The 12,655-nt window shown below is 36.8% G+C and overlaps 1 protein-coding gene across 2 annotated transcripts; it reads right to left on the bottom strand.

The window, feature by feature from the left end:
• Positions 1-3,189: 3,189 nt before the first annotated feature.
• Positions 3,190-10,940, bottom strand: LOC134679494 (AP-3 complex subunit mu-1). 2 transcript variants are annotated; one of them, XR_010100335.1, is made up of 11 exons: positions 10,793-10,940; positions 10,558-10,645; positions 10,081-10,224; positions 9,670-9,729; positions 9,406-9,527; positions 8,503-8,662; positions 7,903-8,016; positions 7,237-7,426; positions 6,199-6,350; positions 5,110-5,370; positions 3,190-4,826 (listed from the first exon to the last, which is right to left on the bottom strand). XR_010100335.1 is itself a non-coding variant. In XM_063538423.1 (10 exons), the coding sequence occupies exons 1-10, from the start codon at positions 10,825-10,827 to the stop codon at positions 5,185-5,187; spliced, it is 1,251 nt and encodes a 416-aa protein (XP_063394493.1). In that variant the 5' UTR covers positions 10,828-10,940; the 3' UTR covers positions 3,190-5,184. The 2 variants fall into 2 exon arrangements, 1 of the variants encoding a protein (XP_063394493.1); XM_063538423.1 differs by having other exon boundaries at positions 3,190-5,370.
• Positions 10,941-12,655: the final 1,715 nt, after the last annotated feature.

The following is a 12,655-nucleotide window of genomic DNA, read 5'->3' as shown; positions in this document are numbered from 1 at the left end:
CTGAGACGACGTTACTAGGCTTATAACTAACTTATAACAAAAATAAAAACAGGTAAACAAACGTTACGCATTAAGGTTTGAGATCACACAATAAAAAAAAATTGAGCATTTTTTCACCTCTTTACAAAACATTTCATAACTCCGAAACTAGAAACCCTCATAAGGTACCTTTTCCCGTGGAACGTCACATTTGAATTTCTATTATTTACTTTACATGTATGTTCTTGGGTTATAGACTTACATGTGTATACCAAATTTCAACTTATTGGTGCAGTAGTTACGGAGCAAATAGGCTGTGACAGACAGACAGCCAGACACACGAGTGATCCTATAAGGGTTCAGTATTTTTCCTTTTGAGGTACGGAACCCTAAAAATAATGAATTTAATAAATTTTTCACCTTATGCCCATGTGGCGGTAGCGAAACAGCCAAGCCACATATTTTGACTAAGGTGTAGAGTTAGTGAAGTTAGGGCTTGTAGAGTTTGAAGCTTGGCTCGACAAGAGATCTGACAACTTTTTGACAGTGCGAGTCTTATGGTTTCGTCTTAGCAACAATTTACATGAAAATGTGTTTGGTGGGATAATTTTTTACAGTATAAATATTTATTCGTAACAAATAAGTATTATATTAACATAATTTTGACAGTACATCTGGTGCTACATTACGACACCGGTGCTATAATAAGCACATTAAAACACTCCCTTTGGCCGTGTGTTAAAATTTGTCACTCGTTGCAAAATATCTATTTTTCGCACTTCTATCGTAAATACCTACCTATGTATTAACAAAAAAAGTCACTTGTAAATAGTTACTGCCTCTAAAAAGTATAAGTGCCGCAATGTTATTAGACTTTTTGATCTATAAACGTCTTTAGGTCAATAAAGCAAGTGATAAATTATTAGAGTTAGACCAAGAAAAAGTCTGCAGCAATTTTGACAGCCCACGCAGTGCAAGTGTTATTTATAAGTCATAATTTTATAGAAGTTTCTTCAAATCGACCTTATTAATAAGAGATTAAAAATATTCAAAATTATCTTAAAATATTTTAATCTAATATTTCATCTCATATGTTCAATAAGGCCCGGGACTGGACCTTTTTACCTGCACTGACAGTGGGCCTTCTTAGCAACAAGTACAAATTCAGAATAATTGGGAATAATAGGGAGCAACTGTTATTTTTGAATGCTGGGCCTTGTTACCCGCCGGGCCTGATATGCCTGCACTTCACCTACCTTATTTGTTTTACAAGGGGAAAAGTTGTTGATTAACCGCTCGTGCTAATATTGATACCCAAACAAGCGAAACATTTTTTTTATTAAATAGGAGGCAAACGAGCAGACGGATCACCTGGTGGTTAGCGATTACCGCCGCCCATGGACACCCGCAACACCAGAAGGGTTGCAAGCGCGTTGCCGACCTTTAAGATGGGGGTCTTTTAAGGTTTGAAGGTCGTATCGGACAGTTCATTCCACAGTTTGGCTGTGCGAGGCAGGAAGTACATTCACAAATTCAAACATTCTAAAATTGAAGCACGAGCGTAGCGAGTGGTTCGTAAAATTGAACCTTGAGCGTAGTGAAGGTTTCGAGGGACGAAGGTTAAATAAAATTTTCATCACATCAGCTCGTAAAGGCCCTCTTGATTTTTCGAAACGGATAAGAAAAGTGGCATTTAATTTGATGCAAATTTTGAGTTGTTTCCGTAGGTAAATTGGATCAGTTGGTTGGTAATATTGACTTTAAAATGATAAATATTGAATAACGTTAGTTTGAAATTGATTTTATGATAAAGTAAATATTATCGGAGATGATCGCTCTTAAAAAATATGTCGCTAGTCATTTATAACCTAAAAGCGCCAAATTACGCAAAATTATATTGAAATGACACCTGTGTATTGAATTTGAAGAATACTTTAACAAGGGTAGTTATCTGTATGACAATGCACCTAAAATAATTTTCAAATGTATCTATTATTTCTATACTTAACACGATAACGAATTCTACGTAAACGAAACCGCGGGCAATCCCTAGTACATATAGAAATAAATAAGGGAAGGTAAGTTTCCATTAGTGTACTGTGTAAAATAACTATTTACCATTGATAATAATTTTATAAACGCTTTGCGTATTTTAAGGTCACCGCGCTAACCGCTAGCCCGCGACCGTCGATCGCTGCCTCCTGCCCCGGCGCACAGCGCGGCGCGCGAAAACGCCGCGCGTTTGAAATATAAGCTCGGAATGCATACTTACGTATCAGTATTTAGTGTCGCCGTGATTTTATATTTCTAATCTTTTGTGTGAGAAGTAAGATCTTTATTATGACCGTGTAATATTAACTCTACAGACTTTAATTCAATATTGGCTATACTGCTTAACCAGAAATCAATATCTAGACAAGCACATTGTCTACATTTCTAACTTTTTACATGTATACTAAGTTGATAGGTAATATCGTAATTTTGCAATATCAGCTACTCTAATTCTGTATTTACATAATAATTCGTGTTTTTACGTTCACCAGAAAGCAGCTGTTCCAGATTTCTAAAAACCGAATATTGTGAATAAATTAAAGTGTTATTGAATATGTTAAAGTTTTTTGTAACTTTAATTTTATATTTACATAGTTATTTAGCAAAAATTGAAATATTTAAATATGGCCGAACGCTCCACCTAAAATTTTCTAACTTTTTACATGAACGTTATTTAACATGCTTACAATAACATATCAAAAAAGAAAAAACTTTAATGTTATCAAAACCCATTTTTGTTCCACCGCTGGTCTATTATTAATCTATGACTATTGATAACAGATTAATTTTTACATTTTGCAAACACTCATTCTTGCCAGGAAAATTCTGTCTGATCAGGCCGCGTAGCCAAGATGCCGATCGCTTACGCTCCGTAGCGATCGAAACGCAACTGTCACTGTCGCACTAATATGGAAGAGTGATAGAGAGACATAATGGTTTTCGTTGTCGAAGCGATAGCGATTGTAACCTTGGCTAGGCCGGCAGTTATCAAAGGCAAAGTATCTACAGTGTCATATATGTCACGGTGTCTGCATACGTGAGATTGAGTTTTCTCTTGCTAGGTTTAGGCTAGGTACCAATTCATCGTTAGATCGGGAGATCGAACCAATACCCTATTCTTTATTTGGACTCTCCGGTGAGGGTAAAGTAAAACGAGAGTTAAGTTATAAAACCGTTATAATTAGCAATTTACATAGTTTTTGCAAACGAAAGAATACAAATCATTCGTGCCTACAAAATCCATCATCATTATTGGCCTTCAAGTCTATTACTGACTATACATGCAGTGTCAAGCCTCCTCCACACTCGTGCGCGAATCGCGGCGCGAAGCCGCGAACGTGAGTGTGGCGTCGATTTTCGCAGACAGCGAAATCGACTCCAAACTCGCGTTCGCAACTTCGCCCGCGATTCACGCGCATAGTCTGGAGGGGGCTTCAGATATGGCGACGACAAATCCATATGAAGATACATCTAGATATGTATCTTGACGCCTAGTGTAAAAAGTTGACATTAAGTTTATTGTAGAATAAGTACTACGTTCGGATATATTGTATAACATTCACCTTATGATTACATAATATGTTGATCTAAATTAAATAACACTATAATAATCAACAAGTACATGAAAATTGCATATTTATACTTTCCATCTACATACAATATTGATATCTATCCATGAAAGTGAAAATCTCTCGCTCGCCAGTCGTAGGTATCATAAAATTGTGTATCTCTAACAATTACAAAATGTCAAAATGACGGATGATTATCGACAACTTGGTAGATCTAACAGACGTTTACAAAATTACTCAAATCAGTAGAGCTGACCAAGACTGAATCGCACCTTTGAATTATAAATGAACTTACCCGCGTAACTTACTTGACTAATACATTTATTTTCAGATGTAAAATTATTTCTATTGATACGCTCAAAATATCTTAACCTCTATTTTATTTCAGTAACATACAGGTAGAATTATATTTATATGAACTTTAACATCAATCATTTTACATCTGACTAACCACCGTTGGGTTGTGGATTAGGCTTTAAATAACAGCCTTTTTACAAAATGGAGCTCCAATCGCCGTCACGGTTTATACAATTTTCCTAATTATAAGTATAAAAAGACCGCTCCGTTCCGTTTCAGGCTAACGGCCTGGCCACGAGATTGGTCTAAATCTAAAGCGACTGGCGGGGCGGCTGGCGGCGCGGCATACTGTTAACGCGGTTATAAGTTACATCATTTACCTTACAATTTCACAAAACACGATGGACATCGTCGACCCGCCCCGTGCATCCCTGCTGGCACGAATTATATTACTATATCTACGAGTATAACTCGATATCTAAACGTATGACGCCAAGAGACTGCCGGCGTGCCATGTCCATATGTACATAGATTAATGGGCGAATAGCAGGCAAATAGACCTTTACTAGCCAAGCCAAAGCGAAACATAACATATTAATAGCTTAGAAATTACATTTAGTTTAAGGCTGAGTGGACGCTTGGGTTGGGCGTGCAGCGGGGCGGGGAGTGCGGCGTGCATGTTAAACAAATGCAAACATTTAGGAGCGGCCTTAGTGCGCGCTGCTTAAATCACTTGTGAGCCCGACGCCACGCTGCACGCCCCGCCGAACGCTCCGCTCCGAGCGTCCACTCAAGCCACACTTACACTTAGGAGCCACGCCAGGTCCGGGTTGGGTTCTCATCACATTCGCACGTTGAACTTGTCCGCCTTAGTGATGTACTTGACGTTAATGAACGGCTCAACTTGCTCGACTTGTATATGTCGCTTAACTTCAAACTCGGGTAAATTTTCATATGTCAGATTATGCGATATTGGTATTAAGAGTATTAAGGTATTAAGAAAAGGTAAGTTTGAAGTTAACCTTTTCGACGCAGTGTCAAACACAAAAGCTGTCACGCTGATGCCACGTCACCGAAGTGTCAAAACTGAAATTAAACTTTATGCATATGCACGTATGTCTATGTTGCTTTGTGGTCTGTGACCGATGCGCATACGGTGCGCACATATCGGTAATTGGCGTCCAAAAGGTTAAGCGACATATACAAAGGATACTAGCAGGTTCATACTCGTTTAGTCGGGTCACAGCAACCTGAGGAAGAGCCACGCCAGGTCCGGGTTGGGTTCGCATCACATGCGCACGTGGAACTTGCCCGCCTTGGTGACGTACTTGACGCCCTTGAACGGCTTGTACTTGGCGCCGTACATGTCCAGCCGCGAGACGCGCAGCCCGGACACGGCCAGCTGCGGTATCGTGAAGTGGACGTTCACGCTGGGCGTCGCGCCTGTCGTGTCCGCGCCTGACGCTACTGACACCTGATACAGAAACAGATGGTTAATTAGTAGTATTAGTACATTACGATACGTGTAACGTGACAAGTAGGAAATTTGCACGTGTATTGTACAACGTTCTACAGTATAGTATATATAATTTTTGACATAGGCACGTATTGTCCTTAATCCTTCGTATGTCTAAGCACTGATCAGTGCGAACGAATTTAAACCTATTGTATTAAACAAAGGATTTTAATTCGTGCGTACTGATCAGTGCTATAGACAGACGAAAGGTTGTGCTATGTAAATTAGCACAATATGTATGTACTGTAAAAATAGTATCGCGGTGGACTCACGTTATAGTTAAAAAAAGAACCGGCAATATAATTTAAAAAAACAAAGCAAATCCTGTCGGAATAATGACGCAATAAACATGTCTAATCGTATAACCCCCTTATTCATAAAACTTTACTTATGTATTGATGTGTTGTAATGTTTATGTGTACGCTTTTTTTTTGTTCGTCTTTTTTATCTGTTAAGAATTAAACTACGTCTATTCTATTCAAAATTTGGTTTTATCCCTTTCTTGCAAATATATAAGTCAAAATGACAGACAAAGACATACGATTCAGGCCAATAATTCGTTTATGAATAACGCCATTGTATGCAGCTTCAATAATGACTTATAGGTTCATTTATTTATGTGACGTTCCACGGCAAAAGGTACCTTATGGGGGCTGGCGCTTACGTCGCAAAGCGCCGCAATAATATTGGAGCGGCGTTAATAATAGCGTAAGCGCCAGCCGCCATAAGGTACCTTTACCCGTGGGGCGTCACTTATAGGTATCATTAGTTGTAATTGTTACTCACAGTTCCTCTAATATTAGGCAACTTCGGTAGCTCTATACGCCCGACGTCCCACAGCAGCACCTTGCTGACCGGGTCGTACGAGTACTTGCCCTGGTTAGCGGTCAGCGAGCAGTTCAGAACGCACTTCGGCATGCAGATTTCTAATGCCACATCTGAAATTGACATACAACGAATAAGAAAACACTAGATTTTTTTATTAGCCTACATTGGTGTCCCACTGCTGGGCAAACGACTCGATTTTTTTTGAAAAGTACCTACTACAAAAGAGTAAGTATAGTAAGCTGCAGAGGTTATTGACCCCCCTGTAAACAAATTCCTATGCAGGGGGGTTAGTTATCACTGCAGATATTATACAAGAAAAAAATGTATTATTTTGGTATTACATATCTGGTTTGAACTGGTAGATATTTATTACTAATATTGCCGTATTTGCGTGAATTGAATACGATTCTACATCTCTTTGCATTCCTATATTTTTAAGAGAACAGAGTTTTCTTTTACAAATGAACGTGCATTACATGTAGGTACTACACATAGTAGTTCCATGAAATCGCTATATTCAAAAGCTAGGAAACCTAAGAACATGTAAACTTTATATCAATTGGCTACGGGCGCGACTGTGTCATCTACCTGTTAGTTATGGGCCACATTCATTATTTAGCAGTCTGAATATGTGAGTTAGCATGAATGTTTGATATGTTTTTAGAACTTCGAACGTGAATCTAAAATGTTAGGAGATAAATTACTGTATTATCCTATATTTCGATTTTTTTAGGATTAGAAAGAAGGTAAACAATCTTGACGTGTCTTTTTATTTAAACATATTGAAAAACGCTTTAATAAATTAGTTTATATTACTTATGAAAGCAAAAGAATGTAAAAGATCGTATATAATTTATAATTCTAACATATTTGCTGTGACTTATTTTTCAATGGTGATTTTTAATAAAAAGACATGTTAAGATCGCTTACCTTCTATCTAATGCTAAAAAAATAGAACTATACACTTTGATTAAATGATACACAATATACACATACTCTCTAAAGTTCTGCCCATCGTCTGTTTAGGTCCGACGGTCAGGTCGAGCCGCCCGTGGTCCCCGTTGGAGCGAAGCATCAAGTTGTGCCGCACGTATATGGGTATGGCCACCACACTCTGGGACCCGATGTGGTACGACATCAGACGGAAGTTGCCGTCCGGAGGGATGAACGATAAGATTCTTTCAGACTGTAATAACAAATATAAATTATTTTTATAAGGTCCTTTCGAATCAAGATCCATTCAATAAGCTCGAGAACTATACCCTCCTATGGCCCTAAGACCTACCTATAGTACTTCTTCAGTTCAATGAAATTTCAATTATATTCAATTGGAACAGAGTCGCTTTTGGATTGTTTCGTTCGATTTTCATGGAACGCAAAATCAACTGTTTCTTATACTGTTGGTTCAAATTTCAGTGGCAAATTATGGATTTTAAATTTGTATGGCTGGGCCTTAGGAGGATACTACTTTTTAAAAGAGGAGTTAATTATAATTTGTACAGTTGTTAATGTTATAAAATATGCAATTTGATTTATGGCATAGAAAATATTATCAGGAATAAATATTGCTCCAGTTAGGTTTTCTTTTGTGGAAATAGGGATTGTGTAAAGATTTGATAGAGGAAGGAGGAACTGTAACATCAGATATTTGAAATGTCGTACCTCCCATCGTTTAAATCTCACGCAAGGGTGAAACGAGACGTCATCGAACAGGCGCGGGTTTACGAAAGTGAGCGTCAAATCGGGCATGCCACTTAATTTGATGCAGCAGTCAATCTGGAATAGTAAACAATTAATTTCTTAAATAAAAATTCCACTAATATTTTTTTTTATATTTCATGCAATGCACATTTTGGTAGCCAAATTAGCTATACCTACCCAAAACATTTGTTTCAGCTCAGTGTCGCTTACCTAAGACTATTCTTTTAACAGTTTTACCTGCTAGGAAACAAATTGTTACTTTGATCATATTTCAAGATGTGGCTTTAAAATTTAATGGTGTCAGACCAAAAATGTGAACTAAAGTAGGTAAAGCATTTAATAAGCACACACCATTGAAATACTCTAGCAACCTTTTAAGTACCAAAAACGTACACAACAACACCTATTGACTAAATATATCGCAACACATCCTTATTCCGGTGGTAAGTAACAAACTAAACAAAAGGTGGTATTCGAAGGTAATATTCGACCACTTTAGTTGCCACTTTCTATTTGATTTTAACTGGATACAGTTACAGTGTAAACAATACATGCACGTACATAGCCTTGTATCTCAGCGGAGACGGTGGCGCCACTCTTGTCTATGATGGCGTCCACCTCCTCGACGACGTCGAAGTAAGCCTCGTTGTTGGCGTACTTCACGCCAGACCGACGCCACGGCACGTTGGACAACTGGCCGGATGGTAGGATCGACGAAACGCTGTCAAAATTATCAAGTAGCGTATTATTTAGCAAGAGTCACTTGTTAATTCAGTATTCAGTTCATATACTTATTTGAGAGAGTAAATATAATAACTTTTATGTCTTTTACTTATTCACTATTATCATTATCACCCAAAAATATATTTTATTAATTCTACTACTTGGGACAAAACTGGTTAGCTATAAGTTATATTAAGCCACATAATACTATTACTGAATCGCAATTAACACATTCAACACCAAGAACCCGACTGTCGGGTACACTGTTCGTAGCGACTACGCGCTACATACGGCGAAACCGTGGCTACGCGCTACGAGCGTAACCCGTAGCACTTAGTGGTATTGAATGTGTTAAAAAGGGATTGAGATAGCTGTCAATCCATATTGATTTAGACGTAAGTGTATGGAAATCTGTCATTTCTAATCCCTTTCTGATCGCGGCATGATAATACCTATGTACATTAAATCACAACACTCATGAAATTCAATTCGGTTCTTTATAAAATCAAACTTCAGTTGCACATTGAATTTTTAAGATTAACAAAAACGAAATAAAGTATGGTGAATTCATTGTCAAGTCAGACTATATTTCTTACTATCTTCTGTCCCAAATGGTATTGAATATATAAACCAAATTTGGATTTGACCATCCTATTATATTGCATTTGTGAATTTTATTCTTACATAAAATATAAAGTAGATAATATAGTATATGTATAATTTAAAACGACTGATGCATACTTGGATTTTCCTGTAACTGTATTGGCTATAGTCCTCAAAATATTTGGTGGCTTGATCAATTCTTTCAGAATATTGCTTTCAGTTGCCAGAGGGAACCCATTATCCAACATTTCATCAAGAAGCTGCAATATGGAAAAAATATTGTAAGTAAATATTGAAAAGGTAAGGGTGAATTTTGACAATAAAACATTATCTTATCTTATCTTATCTTACAATATTTATATTAATTGAATTAAAATTAATAATATATGTTTTCATTTTTACCTCGTACACAACAACATAATTTTCTTTGATTATAGTCTCTGTGCAATCAGAAAAGTAGTCCTGGAAAAGAGCAATATATGTGATGTAAGTAAGCAGCTGTTTCATAAGTTATAGCAAAAAGAGTAGCAAACTTTCAATACAAGAAATCATCTGACTTGCTACATAAATATGTCTGTGGTAGATTGTGTGCTCTCTTACAAAATTTCTTATAGATATATATTGGGACTAGATTTTGGAGGGACATTTTATTGTATATATGTATTGGCACTTTGATGCCAAATATACACCTAAAATAAAGTTTGCTGCATTTTAATAATATAAAAATAAATTAAGTTAAAAAATTAAAAGAAAATGTTATTTTATGCTTTATCTGATTTATCAACTTGATTAGCCCTTGGGGTGTATGCATACCTGGAAAGTGTCTACAACCCTGTGTAGGAACTCAATGACAAAGAGCGGTGCCACCTCCTGCTGGCAAACTGCCACAAGAGCCACGCCACCTCGCTGAATGGAGATAAGGTAGTGATGGGGCGCTGCCAGAACTGGAGGCACATCCTTAAAACATATCAACTAAATATAAATACAAATACATCTCTTTTTCATAATTTTAATACTTATAAAGGCAGGGTGAAATAGGCATTCATTGGCACCTTAAATGCAACCCATTAATTGGTCTCTTAGTTCTTGTATATTTTTCCTACTGTTTCTTGAAATAAGATTAATTAAGTCAAATTGGAAACTACCTACAAAGATATATATATAGGTACCCTATGAATACCTGTCAAGAGTACCTTCACTAACAGTTTACTAGTTTAGTTAAAATGCTAATATCGCCACAATTGCTACAATATTACTTTATAACTATTTATAAACGACTATTTAACTTACATTAGGCGAGGCTCGTTGAGCTTCCAAATAGTAGTCGCACACAGATCTTGGAATTACGCTACGCCAATGCTTTTCAAGGAAAACATCCCTGGGAATAAAAAAAGTACATATCCGGCTTCATATTGCATGTTAAAAACAATAAATTAAACAAACTTATCAATAAAAAGTAGGATAAAACGATTGGAGATCAACTAATTAGTTCAATGAAGTACAAAATAAAGGTAAAATAACATACCCAGAGGGGTTAATAATGAATAAACTATGAATCATCGTGATCCTTAACAAAAAGATATGTACTTCAACTTTATTCGTAACATTAGTGTATTAGAAATTAATAAAGTATCACGGCGCCAGAACAAATTTCTACCAAGCTGGCAGCTTATCCTATTTGTAACTGTCAAAAAGTGACAGTGACAAGACACCTCAGTAGACTCCATGTAGACTCACTCAGCCGAGCATCAGCCGAGCGATTAAGTTGTTTGAGCCATTTATATTAACGTCGAATCAAGTCCATACTTTGCCTTGTCCATAATTTTGGTAAAATTTTGTAAATTATTTATTTGTTTGAATCTTTTTTCAACTTATTATTTATTATGTTTTTTAAAGTAGTCTTCGATCATCTCCATTTATAGCCGGTCAAACAAGTTTGTCAGCAGAAAAAGGCGCGACATTCAAATGTTCTATGGTACAATAATTTATATATCGAATCCTTTCGAATTGTTTATACCGATTCCGTTAACACCATAATCTAATAAAACATGGTCTTCTCTTCCCAGAGTGACATAAGCCTACGTCACAATAACATGGCCGCTATATATAGCGCTATCGCATATTATCATATAGCGCTGTCGCATGATGACGTAGGCTTGTGTCAGTCAGGTGACCTAGGAAAGACGGGAAGAGAGTACCAGGCGGAGTATATTATTATTAATTATTATACCATGGTTAACACCAAAAATCCTGTGAAAGCTCGATGTCTGACTATCAGTGATGATTTTGAATGATACGTTCATTTGAATTTAATATGTAATGTTTTGAAGTTAGTATTTTCCGTACGTTGGTATAGTTTTTTTTTTTTGTATTGCACTCGGTAGCACAGTTGCCTTGAAACAGTATTATATTCTTTGCTTGAAACCGCCGCAACACTCAAGATTCCGCTTTTCGAACTACTACCACTGGCGACGCTCGTGGTTCAGTTTTGGAATCTTTCGCTAACTCGGGTGTCAATATTAGCACGAGTGGTTAAACAGCAATTTTGAGTTATTGTAAAAGAAATAAATGTTCTACCTTAGGGGTCATCCATTAATTACATCACACGTTTAGGAGGAGGGAGGGGGTCAAGAAAATGTGACATATTGTGACATGGGGGATGGGGGAGACACAAACTTTGTGACGTCACTTTAACTTCATCAGTAACCGAAATTTTTTTTTAATTATTTTATTCGCTATACATTTAAATAACAAGTTTTTAAAACGATAATCGTTTTTATTCTTTTAATTTTCTTTCCTAAGCAGTTTTGGGTTATAAAATTACTAATATTTATATCGTCAAAAATACTTTTATAAAATATTAATAATACTTAGGACCTAAGTATCGCCAAATCGAATTAAGTAAGTACCTAAGACTTAAGTTCGATTTGGCGATTTCGTAGAAAAAATGTGACGTCACACTAGGGGGGAGGGGTTTGCCAAATGTGCCAAGGAGGGGGGAGGAGTCAAAAAACCTAGAAATTCGTGTGACGTAATTAATGGATGACACCTTACCTACCTCCCCCACACGTAAAGTGAGGATGAATTATTTTTTTGCTTCAACCCTTTGCCAGGTGTCGTTGGACTCGTTGGAAAGAGATTTCAAAACGATATTTGATATTTTCAGAAATAATTAAATACCGACCGGTAGGCTCGTAGGGGTCATCCATTAATTACGTCACACCAATTTCTAGGTTTTTTGACCCCTCCCCCCCCTTGTCACACTTGGTCACATTTGGCAAACCCCTCCCCCCCCTAGTGTGACGTCACATTTTTTCTACAAAATCGCCAAATCGAATTAAGTAAGTACCTAAGTATTATTAATATTTTATCAAAATATTTTTCACGA

This window comes from Cydia fagiglandana, chromosome Z (assembly GCF_963556715.1).
Source record: "Cydia fagiglandana chromosome Z, ilCydFagi1.1, whole genome shotgun sequence".
Classification (NCBI taxonomy): Eukaryota; Metazoa; Arthropoda; class Insecta; order Lepidoptera; family Tortricidae; genus Cydia; species Cydia fagiglandana.
The sequence above is the reverse complement of the archived record's forward strand: the minus strand, read 5'-3'. Positions and strand labels throughout refer to the sequence as shown.